Consider the following 21,107-nt stretch of genomic DNA (forward strand, 5'->3'; position numbering starts at 1 on the left):
GCAGAGAGAGAGAGAGAGAGAAGAGGGAGAGGGGCGGGGGGGAGAGAGAGAGGAAAGGGCTGGGCACAAGGTATATTTCCCAGGGCAGTACACTCAGTGACTGATTTCCTGCAATGAAGTCCCACCCCCTAGTTTTCACCACTGCCTAATTATGCCATCAAATTATGATTAGGGCAGAGTCCATATGCTCCAATCACCTCTTGATGTTTGTATCCACTATCTGAGGACCAAATCTTCGACGTATGACCCACTTAGGGAATACTTCATATTCAATCCAGAACGCTCACTATGCTAGCAATTACGCTTCTTTTTTATTTCCCCTCTGCATGTTCAGGTGCCTCTGGGCACACATATGGGTGGATATGTGTGCACATGTGTTCACATACAGGCATGGTGGATGTTGGGTACTTTCCTCTATTGCTCTCCACATTTAAAAATTAATAAGTGATTAATTAAATTTAGAGAAAGACTGAGAGAATGCAGTGCGCCAGGGCTTCTAGCCACTGCAAATGAACTCCACATGCATGCGCCACCTTGCCCATCTGGTTTATATGGATCCTGGGGAATCGAACCTGAGTCCTGTGGCTTTGCAGGCAAGCACCTTAACCACTAAGCAATCTCTCCAGCTCTCCACCTTATTTTTTGAGACAGGGTCTCACATTGAACCTAGTGCTAATCGTTTTGGTCAGCCAGCCCCAAGGATTCTCTTGCCTTCACCTCCCCAGGGCTGGGATTACAGACACTTGTTGCTGCACCCAGTTTTTATGTGGGTGTTGGGGCTCAAACCCAGGCCATCACGCTTATACACACAGATCCAGAACACTGTGTTACCATTTGGGTTAAAAACTAAAAGTAATGGGCTGAGGAGATGGCTCGGCAAGGCCTACAGGCAGAGGTTTGATTCCCCAGTACCCACGTGAAGCCAGATGCACAATATTGCACATGTGTCTGGGGTGTGTTTGTGGTGGCATGAGGCCCTGATGCTTTCTCTGTCGCCTTCCCTTGCAAATAAATAAAAGTTTGTGAAAAATAAAAAATAATTGTATTACTTATATTCCTGTTGAAAAAAACAATTTCTCTGGAAGTAAGCTGACAACTTAGTTGCCTTTAGGGAAACCAGCTGGGTGGCAGTGTGATATGCAGATAGATAATTTTATTTATTTATTGTGTTTTTGTGGTAGGGTCTCACTCTAGCCCAGGCTGACCTGGAATGCAGATAAATTTTTATTGTACATTTTTTGTTTTGTTTTGAGACAAGTTCTTACTCTATATCCCAGTCTGACCTGGAACTCACTATATAGTCCAGGCTGGCTTTCAACTCAAAATGTTTCTCCTACCTCAATCACCAGAGTGCTGGGATCGCAGGACTGAACCTCCAGACCAAACATACATTTTATATTATTGAATTTTCTTCCCTCACCCCTCGAGGTAGGGTGTCACTCTAGCCTAGGATTACCTGGAACTATGTAGCCTCAGGGTAGCCTCGAACTCACGGCGATCCTCCTACCTCTGCCTTCCCAGTGCTGGGAAAAAAGGCGTGGGCCACCATGCCCAGCTATTATTGCATTTTTAAATGCATCGTGTAATACTTATTTAAAAACATAAATTAAGGAACAGTCTCATCTTTAATATATAACTTAGACATATTATTAATGACTTTCCAAATTTTGGAAGTAGAGCGAAAGAAGATTGATTTATATCAAAATCAGCTTTCTCAGTAACTGTGGGCTCCTTTGCTGTGTCAGAACCAGTGATTTTCCATCTGTAGTCTCTGGTTGCCTGCGCCCACAACTATATAGGTAAGACCCCGAGAAATCAGCACCTTGAAGTTAAATAACAGGTAATTTAGAAAGCAGGTCAGGCATAACAATTATAACCACAACCAACCTTGCTCAGAGCATCCCAGGAGGGCTGGGGTGTGTGTGTGCGCGCGCGCGCGTGTGTTCCCAGTGTGTTTCTTGGCTAATGGAGGCAGGTGGCACAACGTAACCACCGCTCCTGAACTCCAGGGGATTGGCAGAGCTGGGCCGCCAGATATGATAGATAAGATCTTATCTTTTCCAAGAAAGGTAACATACTGTTCTGTGTGGTGTTTTCAGAACGCATCCCCCAAGACAGCCTTTGGCCATCAGGATGGACAGACTGGCCAGTGGATGATAAACCCCGTGCTGCGGCCCATGGAGTTTTAGCCTTGCTCTGCGAATGGACGGTTCTAGATGGCTCTTTTCCTCTCCTGGGACTCCTGACTGGGGACGAGCTGGAGCAGGGGGCAAAACCACAGGCGGCGGGATGGGTGTGTGCGCTGGCCAGTCATTTCCATGCGCTGCCAGGGGTGGGGGAAAATGACCTTGCATTTTATTTGTTATTTATTTCTGTTTTAGCAATTATTATTGTTGTTAGTGGGGTGGGGGGCGGCATCTCCCGGAGTTTGTATGAATGCGGGGCTGGGGTTGGGGGGGGCGTGGCAGCTGACCCCCACCGGCCGGGGGCCCTCCAGGACCAGCCCCAGCCCCTCCCGGCCCCGCCTCCCGTGGGCGAACCCTATAAACCCTGGGCGAGCAGCTCCGGGCCTCCCTCCCTGCCTGCCTCCCTGGCTGCGGCTCGGCTCGGGGCGCGGTGGTGGCGGGTGCCGGCCCCATGGCCCACGAGCTGCAGCACCCCGAGTTCGCGCGCGCAGGCCAGCGGGCCGGGCTGCAGGTCTGGAGGGTGGAGCAGCTGCAGCTGGTGCCGGTGCCCGAGGGCGCCTACGGCGACTTCTACGTCGGGGATGCCTACCTGGTGCTGCACACGGCCCAGGCCAGCAGGGGCTTCGTCTACCGCCTGCACTTCTGGCTGGGTAAGCGGTACCGCCCCCCGCCCCCGCCGGCTTGGGCAGGGCGGAACCCCCGGGGCGTCGGAGCGCAGCTGGCCTGGGACGGGGCGCAACCTGCCCGTCGTCGGGTACCAGCGACCTTCTCCGAGCCAAAGTCGGCTGCAAACCCGGCGGGGGCGCGGGCTGGGGTCCGAGGAGGAGGCGTGCCCGCCCGCTGGCCTGGGCCTTTGTCGAGCCAGTTTCCTGGGCGCATTCCTGGGGCTTCTCCCCTGCTGGGTCCAAACCCCACTCCCTCCTCTGCGCACCCTCGGGCAAGTTCAGTCTTGGTTTCTGCCAGGGTGGACACAACGTGAAACATGTTTGCGGGCGTCTGTGTCGCTGGCTGGCAAAAAGTACTATTACTATTTTTAGTATGTATGTATGTCTGTCTGTCTGTCTGTCTGTCTGTCTGTCACTTTGGGGTACCAGCTTAGATTTCTCCACTAATTGCAGGGACTAGTCATCCGGGTTGCTCTAATAAAGATTCTCCATGCTCAACACTGCTCACCTATTTGGAGAGAGAAAAAAAGAGAGAGAGAGAGAGAGAGCGAGATCATCTATGGGAAGCAATAGCCCTATATGGTTGACTTGTTTACGTAGGTGGTGTGGTTACTAATTATTAAGTTATTATTCATCTGTTTAGACAAGGACATAGTGTGGAACAGACCTGCCCCTTTGGCAGGCTTAATTACTTGGGGCTGCTTGGAGCCAGGGTTTCAGGACACTAACCTTGTGTGTTCCACTTTCGCCACCTTCTACTTTTACTCGTAAACATCCTGACTGTCCAGCCTCTCTCCCTGTGAGGTCTTGTGCCAGTGGGCACACCCGTCTCACATCGTGCGGATTATATGAGCCCTTTTGCCTTCTTTTGACAACACTGGCTTCTCCTCTGTACCAACTGGAGTTGCTTTCAGTTTAGTATTTATCCCGAGTCCAGAGGGAAACGCACTATGCCACACACATACCCTTTTTGCAAGTCTTTCAAGGTCAACCCTTGAATTTCTAATATCTGAAGACTTTAAGAGACTCGTTCCCCAACTTTAGCAGACTCTGGGGGCAGGCGTGTGAGCCAGGGGGAGGTCCCAGAGGAAGGTAGCATTAGGTGGTGAGTCTTTGTCTCTACTGTACTCGAGGAGGCTGAGCTCCAAACCCTTTTCCATGTCACCTTGCAAATATCACTTCCAACCGTAATGCTAGACTCCTTCATGCTCTAGCTAGAGTTTACACCAGAAAGCACTGGCCCTAGCACGTTCTTGGTGTCCATGACTAGGTGACATCAGATAGAATAATGCCTTCACGGCAGTCTTCCCAGCCGGTCCCCGGATCAGGAGTGACTTTGTGTCTGAAACGGCCTATTTGCCAGTTGAGTGAACTTAAAGGGAACGGTTCTTCATGCTGCTGCTCATAGCGGGCAAGTTTGACTTTGTCAGGAGACGACAGGCATGCAGGCTTTGAGCACAAATCTTCCCTTCTGCAAGTTTCTTCTTATCGAAATAGGTTCCTTAAGCACTGTGTCCTGCAGGGTTTATAGACTCACTTTGACTGTCTTTTGTTTTGGGGGTTTTGTTGTTTGTGGAGACAGGGTCTACAGCCAGGCAGCCTGGCCACTTTGCCCTGCTTCTCCCTCCCTAGTGCTGGGATTCCAGGTGTGCCCCGCCCCACCCAGCTCACGCTAACTCAGACTTATTCACCGAGCGCTTCCCAGGTTCACAAGTACAGTAGGAAGTACTTCGGGCAGAAAAATTCAATGGTCTGCAAAAACTGAGGTTAGTAGCATAGTAATTGCAGGCTAATTTATGTTGTCACCTTGTAGGCAGCCCAGCAGTGTATAAGACACTGGGATAAAAAAATAATTTAGCCAGGCGTGGTGGTGCACGCCTTTAATCCCAGCACTTGGGAGGCAGACATAGGAGGATTGCCATGAGTTCGAGGCTACCCTGAGATTACATAGTTAATTTCAGGTCAGCCTGGTCCAGAGTGAGATCCTACCTTGAAAAACCAAAATAATAATAACAATAATAATAATAATTTATGAGGGCTGGAGAGATGGCTTAGCAGTTAAGTGCTTGCCTGTGAAGCCTAAGGAGTCCAGTTCGAGGCTCGACTCCCCAGGACCCACATTAGCCAGATGCACAAGGGGGCGCACGCCTCTGGAGTTTGTTTGCAGTGGCTAGAGGCCCTGGCATACCCATTCATTCTCCCTCTCTCTCTCTTTCTCTCTATCTGCCTCTTTTTCTGTTTCAAATAAGTAAACAACAACAAGAAGAAAATAATAATTTATGAAACTTCCCTGAGGATTTATCATTTTGGAGGCACAATAAGACAAAAATGATGTAACCCTAGTAGAATGAAATGATGCAAAGGGACGCTGGCTATGGGAAACAGTTGCCTTGATGGAATTAATGGGGGAAGAAGGGGAATTGGGAGGGTTCACGTGCCAAGAGGAAACCGTAGGGAGATGGAGAAGCTTTGAATAAAACTACCAACCAGACCTCAGAGGGAATTGTCCAGCCACCTTTTCTCCATTGGGTCCGTGAGCAAAATGAATTTCATCTGAAAGTGTCTATGCTGAGATCTGAAGTAGGAAGAGTTCAAGGATTAATCAGAGAGAAGGATGGAAGGAGAGCTGAGAGTTCAGGGAAAGAAGTGCTGGATTAAGGAGATGAGGATATCAGTGGGAAGGAGAAGAGGTTAGCGTCAGACTGGGAAGGAAGGAACAGGCCCAAGAGGGGAAAACAGGGCATGGAGAGTCTGATTCTGTTTTTCACAAAGGCCCATCTTGGCCCCATGAAGTCCAGTCAGTCTTTTGCAGACAAGGACTTGGGTGGATTCGCATAGCTCTTCCCAGGCCTAGCGCAGTACATGAACACCATGAGATGAGAGCATGACCTGATTCCATGTTTCCAGCTCATTCAGTGATGTCACGCCTACCATCTGCACCTACCTAAAGAGATTCGTGTTTCTTCTTGTTGAGTAAGAATGTTCTAGTCAATACATCATCCTTAATACCTTTGATATTCACCTTGAACTGAAGCTCTCTCTCTCTCTCTCTCTTCTTTTTTCTTTTTTGTATTTTCAATGTAGGGTCTTGCTCTAGCTCAGGTTGACCAGGAATTCACTATGTATTCTCAGGGCGGCCTCAAACTCACAGCAGTCCTCTTACCTCTGCCTCTTGAATGCTGGGATTAAAGGCATGCCCCATGCCCGGCTCTTTTTTTTGTTTTTTATTTTTATTTTTTTTAAGATAGAGCATGCAAGAGGGAGAGCTTGTGTGTGAGAGAGAATTGGCATGTGGGGGCCTCAGCCACTGCAGTTGAACTCCAGAGGCTTGCACCACTTAGTGGGCATGTGTGACCTTGCCCTTGCCTCACCTTTGTGCATTGGGCTTACATGGGATCTGGAGAGAAATTGAACATGGGTCTTTAGACTTCACATTCAAGCGTCTTAACCACTAAGCCATCTCTCCAGTCCCAAGAGGTTCTGCCTTTTAGGATCTCTGCAAATCTACATGTGTGTCTGTTTTTCAGCATTCTCAGAGTTGCAACAGTAGGCAGAAAAATGACACCAATGTCATTGCATGTGAGTTATATGTGTGTGGGGGGGGTGGTATGTGTGTGTGCGTGCATGTTCATGAGTGTGAGTATGCATGTGCCCTGGTGCTTGTGGAAGTCAGAGGAAAACTTGCATGTGTCAGTCCTTGCCTCCCACTACATTTTGAGGCAGGGTCTCGCATTATTCACTGTTTTATTTGTCAGACTAGTTAGTTCATGAGTTTTCAGGAGAATTCTCCTATTTCCACCTGGCATCTCTTGCTAGGCATGCTAGGGTTACAGAAGCGATCATACAGTCTGGCTTTTGAGAGATCCAAACTCAGGTACTCATGCTTGTGTGGCAAGTGTTTGATCCAAAGAGCCATCTCCCCAGCCACACATAGGGTTTTTTTTTTTTTTTTTTTTTTTTTGATGTGCTAAGATGCTTATGTTTGACCCTAGAAAGCTCAGAAAATTGTTATTTCAGGCTTTTTACCACCTACTGACTGAATATTTGCTTGAGAATACCCTTGAAATACATGTCACCTTTGCACACAAGAGGGGAATATTGTAAAAAAATTTGACTCTCTGTTTCACATAGCTGACTAGCTTTCTTTCTTGAGTTTTGGCGAACACTTTAGTTAGCGTTGTTCAAGTGAACAGTCACTGCTTGTAAACTTCTATGGATCAGTTATCCATGGGGCAAGTTGATATATCTTGCTCATCATGTAAGTTTACAACTAAGAAGGCATTGTACATACTTCCTTTCCCAAGAGCTGGTCTGTTAGAGTCATACAAAGGTCACCTGATGACATCAGGAAAGTTACTCAGGTGCTTTCATGGCAGAACATAGGTTCTGCTTCTTGGGATTACTTAAACATCACTCCGTTAAAGCGCTGATGGTGTCTGGCCTATGGGAAGAGAGCTACATATGTGTGAATCATTATCTCTAGGATCCCTTGTCGTTTTTGTATAGCTCAGATGTAGATTTTGAAGGAATTTTTTGTTTTATTTTAGTTTGTTTTTGGGGGTTTTTCGAGGTTGGGTCTCACTCTGGCTCAGGCTGACCTGGAATTCACTATGGAGTCTCAGGGTGGCCCCGAACTCACAGCAATCATCCTACCTCTGCCTCCTGAGTGCTGGGATTAAAGGCGTGTGCCACCACACCTGGCTGAAGGAATTTTAAAAAAAATAATAGTATTTCTCATGACTCTCTTGGCCTCACCCTCATGTACATTGCACACTGTGATTCTCAGGAATTGTTTTGACCTCAGTGAAGATGCCTGGATGACATCTGTTTTATAATTGCGTAAAAATAGTTGGGTATCATGCCTTCAATTCCACTGGTTATATTAATACTTCATAGATGCTATCACACTAACTCCTTTAATGTGTCTTTTCCTTCAGAGATTATTTTATACAAACAAATGTAATAAGTGAGTAAAGTGAGGAAACAGGTTCAGAAGTGGGGAATAGGTAAAAGCCTTATTCATTTTCCTATTTTAAAAACCACTCAATTTCATAGTTATTAGATTATGGTCATCATGTACATATGCCTAATACTAACACCCTGGCATATTGGAAACCCGAAATTTGACGTCAATAAAGCCTACTGAGATCTTATTGATTATATGAAATAAATCTAAATCTTGCTAGACTATATTGTTTTATGTCCCCAAGTATATCCAGATAACAATGTTTCTTTTTAAAACATTTAAACAAATTGGAAAAATAGAACCAAAAAAGTGGTTTTAGTTATGAACCAAGTATGTCACATGCTGTTTCTGATAAGATATCTTTCTGGAGAAGACCTACGTAATTGAAAAGACAGTTTCTGGTGTCCTTTGCAGCAACAGTTCTGCCTCCAGGCTTCTTCTGTCATGACTGAGGCCCTGTGCTTTGATGGTTTCAGGGAAGGAATGCTCCCAGGATGAAAGCACAGCGGCCGCCATCTTCACAGTCCAGATGGACGACTACTTGGGAGGAAAGCCAGTGCAAAGCAGAGAACTTCAAGGCTATGAGTCCACTGATTTTGTGGGCTATTTCAAAGGAGGTTTGAAGTACAAGGTAAGTGCATCTGCCTGACACTTTTCATTGTGATGGGTTCATTTTCTCTTCCTGGTCACCCATGCCCCGTGCCTTCATGGATTCATGTGTGGTACATTGGGTTTTGTCTTAAATCTATTTTGTTCACAGATTTATTCCAACTACCTGCCAGATACATAGCAGGTGCTCAATAAATGTTGTTTATTGAATGTATGTTGTGACATGTATAGTACTGACAGTTTATTATTATTTTGGGGTGTATGTGTGTGTTTATGTGTGTACAGGTGCACATGTATGTATGTATGTGTGGAGACCAAAGGACAATCTCAGATGTAGTTCCTCAGGATAATATTTTTATGGATAATTTTATTTTTTTATTTATAAAGATTTATTTAAAAATGTTTATTTGTTTGTTTATTTACTTATTTGCATGTGTGTGTATCACATGAGGGGATGGCATATCAGAGTCTCTTGACACTGAAAACGAATGTCTGTCTGGCTTTATCTGGGTAGCTAGGGAAAAGAGCCTGGGCTGTTAGACTTTGTAAGTAAGTGCCTTTAACTACTGACCCATCTCCCCAGTCCCTTAAGGGAACAAGCTTTTGAATGTGTCTTCACAAGGAAGTACTTTTATATTCTGTAAAGTTGTTTCAGTAATTTAATATTCATAACTTTAGTCTTAACAATTTTCATTTTGGTTAGTCTAGAGCGTCTAAATCTGTTGAAAGAAGCCCAATTTTTCAGAATCTCATTTGTTCTGGAATACCTTAATCAAGTAGTTAGAGCAATTAACATACATTGCACCAATAGTATATAGTTTTTCTTTGAAATGATACAAAGGAAACCACTGAGCTGAAAATGTGTGAGGTTCAGCCATCCAAACTCACATATACATGTTCTCACATGACCCACAAAACGTAAGTGGTTTTCCTGAAGCACCAACTGACTTCTAGAAATAGTAAATGAAGATTCACATTTAATATGCATACCCCTTTAAGGCAGCCTACACACAGTAAAGGACAACTATTTTCCTGGAATTCTCCCAGTGATCTTTACAGACAGTTCATCATTGTCCATCATCTCCTCACCACCTGCCCATGTGTTCAAGTGAAGTGTGAAGAGTACCTTCCCCAGATGAACATTCCAGAAATGAGCCTCTTCTAAAACAGACATGCTCAAGCAGGCACTCTGCCTACCCCACTGCCCTGAAGACATCAGAGCAAATGAGATTTCTGAGTAGATATAAATGACCCTTTAAGATAAGAGATTAAGCTATGCCCTGATGATGGTTTGAGGAAAGCCATACTCTCAGCATATGGGAGGCTGAGACAGAAGGATCATGAGTCTGAGAGCAGTAATTTAGTTATACTATATCTTTAAAAGTAAGCAAACAAACAAACAACAATAACCAAAGATGGCAGTTTTATTTCTGTTTTTACCTCATCGTAGCCTTGGTTGAATGTTTTGTAGGACCATGGGATCAGGGAAAATGTACATTCTCTTCAGCCTCTGGAAATCATTTTGCACTAGGATATGCGCCACTCTAAACATGAGATTACCACCACTCATTCTATTGGATCCATTCTATTGAATCTACTCTATTGAGTGCTTCCAGTTTGAGCTCATCGGAACATGTATATCTGAGTTTGAGTGACTAAACCTGAAGCTCCTTTACAACAATGCATCCAGCAGTTGAAGTGAGTGAGAGCTTACAGATGCTCAAAGCAGGGGCTGTGGCATTTCCTTGTCATAAACCCACTTCTATGTAGGATTCACTCGCCACAGGGGAAAATTGAAGCTTTCTGTCTTTGGTTCCTCAAAATGCACTAAGAGTATTAAATCAGCTTTTTCATACAATATTATAAGGACTAAGCATTGCATTCAATAATAAAGCACCAATTCATTACATACATGGTCAGTACAGACTTCTATTGTGAATCCTTCTTCCCAGTAACAGAACCTTGGAAGTCAAACTTCTGAATACATATTCAAAAGTGGACAGGGTAAAAGTAATTTTTACAGTTGTTGGGTAATTTTCTTTAAATTATTGGTGGAAAACCACTGAAAATTAGTATTTTTCTTTTTCTTTGTTTTCTAAAGAGAATATTGGAACTTTGGGTAAGATAGCAGAATAGTAGCCATGATAAAGTAGCTTAGGGAGGGAAATAAGCAGAAAAACAGCAAAATACACTCTTCTATCAAAAAGTGAAGATGCATAAAGAAATATCAACCACAGCAGAGAGACTCAGGTCTTCTAGCAAGCAGGAAAACAGCTAGAATTCCACTGAGCTGCCCTTGGCCCCAGTCTGTGCCTGACCAGCCAGCACAGAGCTGCAGGAGCAAAAAGTCAGGTGAAGGGATTTTCCACTCATACCAGCCTCCTCGTAAGTCAAGAAACCTGAAGAAGACAACAGGGACCAGCTGAGCAGCAACAGAAGGAGAACACAAATGGGACCAGCTGAGCAGCTCTGGTACAACTCCAGGCATCCTGTACAGCCTCCTGTCCCCCACCTTCCAGTGCTGTGAACCACCAGGAAGTTCATCCACCCCCGCAACCACACAGCATCCAGCACAGCCTATCAGAACACCAGGTCCAGTGACCCAAGCACCCTAACCGAGTCCACAGCACAACAGAGAGGGACCAAGGTGGGAACTCAGAAGGGCCTGGAATGATGTATTCCAAGTTCTGAAACTTAACAGCTGTTAACCAAGGTTACTTTATTCAGCAAAGCTGTCCATGCAGAATGATGGAGAAATGAGGACACTCTACAACAAAAACAGGATAAAGGAATATATGAACAATAAACCAGCTCTGCAGAAAATACTTGAAGGAACCCATGATGAAGAGAAAGAAAAGCATACACGTAAGGAAATGGGAAAAAATAAACCGTAGTCAAATAATACTTAATACAAGAGAGTAAAACTGAAAGAACTACAAAACAAGAAGAATGGAAAGAATAAATGCACAACTTTCAATAATAACTCTTAATATCAATGGCTTTAATGCCCCAGTCAAAAGACACAGGTTTGTAGACTGCATTAAAAAGTAGGATCCTTCTATTTGTTGCCACCAAGAAACTTTTCCACAAAAGATGGACAGTATCTTAGATGAAAAGTTGGAAAATGGTATTTTAAGCAAATGGGCCTAGAGAACGCTCCATCAGGAGGACATTACAATTGTAAACATATATGCATCTAACATGGGTCCTACCAATTTCATCAAAGAAAACACTATTAGAATTAAGGTCACAGATGACACCAAACACAGTTGTAGTGGGTCACTTCAGTACCCCACTCTTATCAGTTGACAGGTCATCTCTGAAGAAAATAAACAGAGAAGCATCTGGATTAAATGAAGTCATAGAACAAATGGACCTAACAGATATATATGGGATATTTCATCCAAATGTTGCAGAATACACATTCTTTTCAGCAGCAAGTGGAACATTCTCTAAAATAGACCATATATTAGGACACAAAGCAAATCTTATCACATACAGGAAAATTGAAATTCTTTGCAGTCTATCTGATCACAGTGGGATTAAACTATAAATCAACAGCAAGAAGAGCTACAGGGCATGCATAAAATCATGAAAATTAGGAAGTACACTACTAAATGATGAGTGGGTCAATGAAGAATTCAAGAGGCAAATCAAAAAATTCATAGAACCAAATGATAATGAGAACACAACATACCAAAACCTTTGGGACATAATGAAGGCAGTCCTAAGAGCGAAATTTATAGCTTTAAGTTCCAATATTAAGAAATTAGAAAGGTTGCAAGTAAGCAATTTAATACTTCACCTTAAGGCCTTGGAAAAAGAAGAACAAGGAAAACCAAAACTCAATGGACAGGAAGAAATAATAAAGATTGGGGCAGAAATTAATGAAATGGAAACCAAAACAACAAGACAAAGAATCAATGAAATGAAGAGTTGGTTCTTTGAAAGGATAAACAAGATTGATAAACCCTTAGCAAATCTGACCAAAAGAAAGAGAGAAAAGATACAAATTAATAAAATTAGAGGTGAAAAAGATACCATATTAGAATACATACTAATGAAATTCAAAAGATCATGAGGATGTACGTAAAGAACATGTACTACACTAAGTTTGAAAATCTGAACTATCAAAGTTAAATGAAGATGAGATAAACCATTCAAACAGACTTATAACAAGCATGGAGTTCAAAGCATTTATATATCTAAAAAAAAACCTCCCAGCTAAAAAAAAAGTCCAGGCCCAGATAGATTCACAGGTGAATTTAACTAATCCTTCATGGAAGAACTAACACCAGTGCTTTTCAAACTTTTCCACAAAATAGACAAGGGAGGAATACTACCAAACTCTTTCTGTGAAGTCAGCATCACCCTGATACCAAAACCAGACAAAGACAAAACAAAAAAGATAATACAGACCAATCTCCCTCATGAACATAGATGCAAAAATTCTCAACAAAACAGTGGCAAACAAAACATAAGGATATATCCAAAAAGCCATTCACCCCAACCAAGTAGGTTTTATCTCAGAGATTCAACTATGGCTCAACATATGCAAATCAATAAATGTAATACACCATATAAACCGACTGAAAGACATAATCACATTATCATCTTGATAGATGCAGAAAAGGCATTTGACAAAATACAACATCCCTTCATGGTAAAAGTCCTAAAGAAACTGGGAATACATTTCTCAACATAATAAATGCTATTTATGACAAACCTACAGCCAACATAATACTAAATGGGGAAAAAACTGAAGTTTTCCTACTAAGATCAGGAACAATACAAGGGAGTCCACTCTCCCACTGTTATTTAATATAGTACTGGAAGTCTTAGCTATAGCAATAAGACAAGAGGCACTCAGAAAAGGGATACAAATTGGAAAGAAAAGATCAAAACATCATTATTTGCAGATGATATGATTCTATATATAAAGAACTCTAAAGACTGTACCAGCAAACTGTTAGAGCTGATAAACACTTTTAGTGATGCAGCAGGATACAAAGTAAGCACACAGAAATCAGTGGCCTTCCTATTTACTAACAGCAAACATGTTGAGGATGAAATCAGGGAGTCACTCCCATTCACAATTGCCTTAAAAAAATAAAGTGCCTTGGAATAAACCTACCCGAGGAAGTGAAGGATCTCTACAATGAATACTTCAAAGCATTCAATAGAGAAACTGTAGAAGAAACTAGGAAATGGAAAGACATCTCATGTTCTTGGATTGGAAGAACCAATATTGTGAAAATGTCAGTCTTACCAAAAGCAATCTACACATTTAATGCAACCCCCATCAAAATTCCCATAGCATTCTTCATGGAAATAGAAAAAAAAAATCCCAAAATTCATTTGGAATGACAAAAAACCTGGAATAGTCAGGCGTGGTGGCGCATGCCTTTAATCCCAGCACTCAGGAGGCAGAGGTGGGAGGATTGCTGTGAGTTTGAGGCCACCCTGAGACTCCATAGTGAATTCCAGGTTAGCCTGGGCTAGAGTGAGACCCTACCTCGAAAACAAACAAACAAACAAACAAAAAAACACACAAAAAAACCTAGAATAGCCAAAACAACTCATTGCAAAATAAATAAATAAATCAGTCTAGTGGTATTGCCTTACCTGCCTTGAAGCTATATTACATAGCCTAGTTACAAAAATAGCATGGTAGCAGTACAAAAACAGACACATAGACCAACGGAACAGAATAGAGGACCCAGGTGTAAGTACAGGAAGCTACAGCTATCTGATTTTCAACAAAAATGCCAAAAATACTCATGCTCATCCAACTGCCCAGTGAGCACTTCTCTTAATGTTCATAATCATATATTAATGCTACTCTCAATTTCATAGCAGAGAAGTATCCATTTTTATATGGTGGTGACCTCTGGAATGACTCAAAAGGCACCATAGTACTGAGAAGAAGTGACCGAGGAGTGCTCAGCACTAAAATATCTCTGGCACATCCTCCAGGGCTCAGGTTCTTTGGGGAAGAGGTGGAGGAAAGGATGTAGGAGCCAAAGAAAGGGTAGGACTGCTTACAATGTAGTCTTCCGGACACAAAATGGCCTGGATATCCATGACCTCACAGTGTCTGGCACTACCTACACAAGACCCTCATAACGGGAGGAAAAGATGCTGACATCAAAATAAAAGAGAGACTAGTTGAGCGGGGGAGGGGATATGATGGAGAGTGGAGTTGTGATGGGCAAAGCAGGGGAGAGGAGGGAATTATCTGGGTTTATTGTTTATAATAATGGAAGTTGTCAATAGAAAAGTTAAGAACAAGAGGATGTTTATAAATGGAGGAGAAGCAGGGCGTGGTGGCGCATACCTTCAATCCCAGCACTCGGGTGGCAGAGGCAGAAGGATCGCCTTGAGTTCGAGGCCACCCTGAGAGTACATAGTAAATTCCAGGTCAGCCTGGGCTAGAGTGACACCCTACCTCAAAAAACCAAAAAATAAAACAGTAAATGGGGGAGAAGTCATTCAGTGAGGGAATCAGCTAACTCTATCATTAGCGACTTCATGCAGATGGGTATGTAGTCGCAGTAATGCTTGCTGGGACATGTGGCTGCCGAGAAAGTTTTGTCACTCAGAATAGCAAAGGTGGCCATGGTACACTGAGCTTCATCCCATTTTATTTCTAAGCCTGTAGAATACACTAATCACTCCATGTGTAATACCTCATTTACTATTAACCCACATGTGGCCATGTAATTTACCAAGGTCCCCGAGCTCACATGTGACCTGGTAACCATCTGACCCCAGTGCCTACGCCAGTAAACACTGTATTCCGATGCCCTCCACATACACCAGTGATTCACGCTGGGACAGTTTTGCTGTCCTGTTACCCTAGGAAGCACTGTATTATCTTGTGAGTGGGCAAAACTTGGCAGAACCTGTCATTACCAGGTCTGCAGAGATCATGCTATGTTGACATCTCCCGGAAAAGTCTGAGCTTCGGAGAGCTGCGGTCATCTTCCTGCCTCATCGGGCTGGCTGTGGCTTTTCTTTGAGCACATGAATTTCATGTGCTGAATTTCTGGCTAGCATACAGTTCTCAAATTCATCTAGTCCCTGTCTTCAGCCACCATGACTGTGGATAACGACTACCAGACCTATGCCGGCCTGCGAGCCTGGGTTTACGGTTGCCCGGGTGTAGAAGGCTGCCGGCCTGGCTTTGGTTCTGCCTGAACGCACGGAAGAAGGGTGAAGGTTTCCAGTGCTAAGTGTCTGTGGAAGAACTACTAAACCTCTGATAAAGACTTAGATCTGCCATTATTTTTCTCTGGGCATTTATGACATTAGATGTAAGAGAGAAAATTATTTTACAAAATAATGTTAGCTGGGCATGGTGGTGCACACCTTCAATCCCAACACTCTAAGAAGCTGAGGTAGGAATATTGCCAAGAGTTCGAGGCCAGTCTGAGACTACGTAGTGAATTCCAGGCCAGCTCGGGATAGAGTAAACTTCTCCCTCAAAAAGAAAAAAAAACATTTTTTTCCAGAGTACTTCCCAAATGCTGTGGTTACAAGTGTGTACCACCACATGGTGCCAGCTATTTTTCTTTCTTTAAAAAAAATATTTATTTATTTGTATGCATGTGTGTTCATGAGAGTGTGTATGTGTGTGTCTGTGAGCGTGCACATTCATTCATGTGCTTCAGGGTCTCCTCTTACAAAGGAATGCCATCTGGCTCTAGGTGTGTGGTTGGCAAATTAGACCTAGGTGTGCAGGGTTTACATTCACGTGCCTTTACCCACTGTGCACTGCCCAGAGCCCCTCATTTTTTCAAAACCATTATCATAGGTGGCCTTTTACTTACCAGTGCACAGTTTTGTTTATATTGCCCCATGATAAAGGGCATGGAAATAAAGACACAGTCCTTAGCGTTGAATTGGGAGTAGATGAAAAGGTAAAAAAATGGTTGCAAACACTGCAAGAAGATGGAGTCAGCAACTGCTAATAATTTTTCTTCAGCAACTCACGGATTTGTTTAGTTTAGTTTGGGGATGCACAGTCAAGATAATGCATCTCTCCTAGGGGAAAGCAAAAATATCCAGTTCTAGCATATCTGTTTCCTGGAAAATAAAGAGTGTATTCGATTTTGCTTTAATGTAAAAACCAGCCTGACCCTGGCCAGCTGTTCTGTTCTCTTCTCTGACCTGTGATGGTGGGGAGGTCGGGGCCGTTCCTGGCTCCTTGCTTGCAGCTTTTCCAGCCCCCTGTGGCCTTCTCGCCTGAAATTGTCTGCCAGCTCATGAGTCAGCGGGGAGTCATTCGCTCCCAGAGGGCAGGAGGCACTGTCTTTTCTTTTTGTTTATGCAACAGGGTTCTGCGCTGATGGTTCTCGGTAAATACTTTTAATTTTAAGTTCAATTACTAAGACAGGAAGGACAAGGAGGGAACAAACCAACCGGCCAACCCAACACACCTGTTGTTTCCCAAGGAGTCTCTCTGTCTCCAAACTTGCACACGCACTTGCACACGGGGGTGGCTTGCTTTATGCTGGCCTTGCTGGCACAGTTTTGGTATCAACACCTGCAGTGTTAACCCTTGTCATGGCCAGTGAGCAGCCTCAATGGTTTTCTGTCTGGTTTGTGTCGTGCTTCAGGCTGGAGGTGTGGCATCGGGACTAAATCATGTTGTCACCAATGACCTGACGGCCGAGAGGCTCCTGCACGTGAAGGGTCGGAGGGTGGTCAGGGCCACCGAAGTGCCCCTCAGCTGGACCAGTTTCAACAAGGGCGACTGCTTCATTGTAGACCTTGGCACTGTAAGTTTCTTATGCACACAGATGTTTATAGGCATATGAACTCATTTTTAAAATACCATATCCGATGTATGTGCCATTGAAGAGAATTACTCTTTCTGCACACCTGGAAAGAGGCCACTGGCAATTAGTTAAATGACATATAATGTGGGACTTCAAAGTTGTTATGTTCCTTTGGTAAGTCTAGAAGAGAAGAGTGATTTAGTTCTTCCTACCATGGAACAGAAATTCAATAATTTTAATGTATTTCCCCTTCTCTATGAACAGAGCTTCCGACAATTCTTTCTGTCTTTAATTGTGCGTAGAAAAATGTGACTTGGGCAAAAAAGTAATTTTCTAAGCAGTCAATGGTTCTAGAATTTAAAATGGCACAGGGTGAGTCCATAGCTGAGGAATTTGGGGGTCTATTTTAACGTATACACACGAGTATATATCATAATGCTTTAAACTTTTCATAAGCAATCTTCAGTTTATCAGAAGAAAAGCTCCAGGTATGAATATACAGGATCGCACTCACATCATGGGCAGTAGTACATCTGCCGTGTATTTTCTTCTGGGAAATAGGCTTTTCCAATGTCAGGTTTAGTTCTACGTCGAGGTCGTCATCAAGACAAAGACCCTCGTAGATAGGATTGAAGGCTTTCAAAATGGAAGTAAGGGGCATTCTCTGCTATGAAAATCCATGTGCCCAGGCACAATGAGACAGGGAATCACAGCGCCTGCTGATGATGTCTTCCTCCCTGCGTCTATCATGCCGTACACAACCACATTCTCAAGGTCATTTCACTGGAGACTTACCCAGCACGCATTGCTTCAGGTATGCTGCAGTCAGGTTCGCATTGCTGGTAGAAATCACCCAACCAAGTGCAGCTTGTGGGAAAAAGAGGTTTATTTGGCTTACAGACTCAAGGGGGAATCTCCACAATGGCAGGGAAAAAGATGGCATGAGCAGAGGGTGGACATCACCCCCTGACCCATGTAAGGGTGGACAACAGGAAAAGGGGAGTGTTCCAAACACTGGCATGGGAAACTGGCTATAACACCCATAAGCCCACCCCCAACAATCACACTGCCTCCCGGAGGTGTTTATTCCCAAATGATGGAGATCACCTGGGAACCCAGCATTCAGAACACCTGAGTTTATGTGGGACACCTGAATCAAATCACGGCAAGGTAGCACGAGGTTTGGACTGTCTGGATCTCACTTAGGGTTACACAGCCAACACATGTTGAAGCCAGAATTAGACTCCAGGTATATCTGACTCTCCTCTAAGCATTTTGTTTTACTGGCTCTACCTGGGTACTATTTTGGGATAAGGCAGCGCACAGAAGTCTAAAGAGCTTATTATGCATAAAGGAGGGATACTAAGGGTTCTAAAAGTGGAGGGACACAGTCAGGTTTAATCACTGTTATTTTGGTAACAGCACAGACATTAAATGTGTTAAGTTTATAAAAAGTATGGGGACTGGGGAGATGACTCAGCAGTTAAGACACTTGACTGCAAAACCTAACAACCTTATTTCCCAGTACCTACCTAAAGCCAGATAGATGCTCAAAGCAGCACATGCATCCAGAGTCCAGTTACAGCAGCTAGAGGCCCTGGAGCACCCAGGCTCATATACATACATTCTCCCTCTCTCTCCTTGCAAATAAATAAATAAAATACTTTAAAAAAAAATAAGCTTATGAATTCTTTTTTTAAAATGTTTTTATTTATTTATTTGGGAGTGACAGAGAGAGAGAATGGGTGCACCAGGGCCTCCAGCCACTGCAAACGAACTCCAGACATATGCACCACCTTGTGCACCTGGCTAATGTGGGTCCTGGGGAATTGAGCCTCGAACCGGGGTGCTTAGGCTTCACAGGCAAGTGCTTAACCGCTAAGCCACCTCTCCAGCCCTAAAATACTTTTTTTTTTTTTAAGTTTGGGAAGTAACCCCATGATATAAAATTCTATCAGTTGCTGTAAGTTAGGGTGCATCCATAGTTTTAATACTGTTAGTGTATAATCTAACTCTTTGATCATACCGGCTTGTGTATACAGTTGAGATCCCAGTAATATTAATGTGTAAAATACAGTTCCCTGTGTTATACTTGGACATCTGCAACCAGAATGGCAGTCCTTTCATCCCAAGTACCGTAGTAAATTTCATGAGAAAAATCCCTTTCAACTTCAAAACCCAGTCCACTCTCCTGACCCGATTTGAGTCCTGGCCTTATGCACAAAGTGGCTGTATTATTCCAACTTGCATTTCTCTTACACCAAAAATGAATAGACAGTACAAACACATGCCCATAGCCATCAAGCCACAGTTTCAAACATTAATTGCAGCCATTTCTCAAAGCCTGTGCACAATGAAGCATTTATTTCAACTTCTATTTTCACCAATTATATTTTAAAACCTTTTATAATTTATAAAATGGTATACATATAAAAGGATATATATATTTTTTAAGGACACATCAGTTCTCATTCCAGTTACTATAGTCCCAAGCTGTCACCTAGAATGGTAGGAATTTTGTCAGGGAATATCTAGGAACCCTGGCAAGAGGGGCATTTCCAATGGTAATGTAATTCAGCATTGCCATTGCTTGGAAGTATTTACTTCCTTTTTTTTTAAAAATATTTATTTTTTTTATTTGAGAGCGACAGACACAGAGAAAGACAGATGGAGGGAGAGAGAGAGAATGGGCGCGCCAGGGCTTCCAGCCTCTGCAAACAAACTCCAGATGTGTGCGCCCCCTTGTGCATCTGGCTAACGTGGGACCTGGGGAACCGAGCCTCGAACCGGGGTCCTTAGGCTTCACAGGCAAGCGCTTAACCGCTAAGCCATCTCTCCAGCCCATTTACTTCCTTTTTAAAATAAAATTTTATTTATTTATTTATTTGTGAGAGAAAGGAAGAAAGAGAAAGAGAGGGAGGAGAAGCTAGATAGAGAGAATGAGCACCCCAGGGTGCCCAGCCACTGCAAATGAACTCCAGATGCATGTGCCACCCTGTGCATCTGGCTTACATGGGTACTAGGGAATCGAACCAGGGTCCTTAGGCTTCAAAGGCAAGCACCTTAACCACTGAGCAATCTCTCCAGGCTGGAAGTCTGGGAGAGAGAGTGAGAATGGGCATGCCAGGGCCTCTAGCCACTGCAAACAAACTCCAGATGCATGTGTCCCCATGTGCATCTGGCTTCCATGGGATCTGGAGAATTGAACCTGGATCCTTAGGCTTCATAGGCATGCACCTTAACTGCTAAGCCATCTCGCCAGCCCCGGAAGTCTTTACTTTCTAAAAATAAAATTCATATGTAACATAATGACTGTACAATGGCCATAATCTATTTAATTATCATGAATGGCTTCCAATTCAGTATTCCAACTAGCTACTCTTTGACCTTGAGCAAATCATTAACCTCTGGAATCTTAGTTTCCTCATTTTTTCACATCCTGGCCTGGAACCTGATGCTATCTCCAGCCTTAGCTGACTGGGATTCAGTCAGGCTCATCTGACAACAGTCACACCTGTGAAATGGCAACTGTCATTCCAGGTCCCCAAAGGAACCAAAGTCTGTGAAGTTGTGTGCAAGTCACTCACATTGATGCCAGTCGAGCAGTGACCTCAGAAGGGACCTGGGTGGGTCTGCTCGTACATCACGTTCTTGTCACTGCACAATGCTAACTTGCTACCGATGGGGTCGAAAGGGATCACAAAATGTCTTGCAACAGATTCTGAATCTGCTGAAGACAGAGATGATGAGGCACAGTGTAGATGGGAGTCTACTGAAAGCAGGAGTTGTCACTAAATCACTTTTTACCTTGTGAGACAAGAATTTAGTTGACCTAATGGGCTAGATGGTTGGATGTTGTAGTTGGGCTATGGTCCTGGTGACACATGCTTTCTTCCCA

At 43.5% G+C, this 21,107-nt stretch overlaps 1 protein-coding gene across 1 annotated transcript in view; it reads left to right on the top strand.

Annotated features, from left to right (window-relative positions):
* Nucleotides 1–2,617: 2,617 nt before the first annotated feature.
* Nucleotides 2,618–21,107, top strand: part of Scin (scinderin) — a 90,408-nt gene continuing 71,918 nt past the window's right edge. The window contains exons 1-3 of the mRNA XM_012947554.2: nt 2,618–2,836; nt 8,294–8,448; nt 17,048–17,209. Coding sequence (XP_012803008.2) covers nt 2,638–2,836; nt 8,294–8,448; nt 17,048–17,209 — 516 coding nt within the window. The 5' untranslated portion in view covers nt 2,618–2,637. The remainder of the gene's footprint in view (nt 2,837–8,293; nt 8,449–17,047; nt 17,210–21,107) is intronic.

The sequence above is a fragment of the Jaculus jaculus genome, chromosome 16, assembly GCF_020740685.1.
Source record: "Jaculus jaculus isolate mJacJac1 chromosome 16, mJacJac1.mat.Y.cur, whole genome shotgun sequence".
Lineage (NCBI taxonomy): Eukaryota > Metazoa > Chordata > Mammalia > Rodentia > Dipodidae > Jaculus > Jaculus jaculus.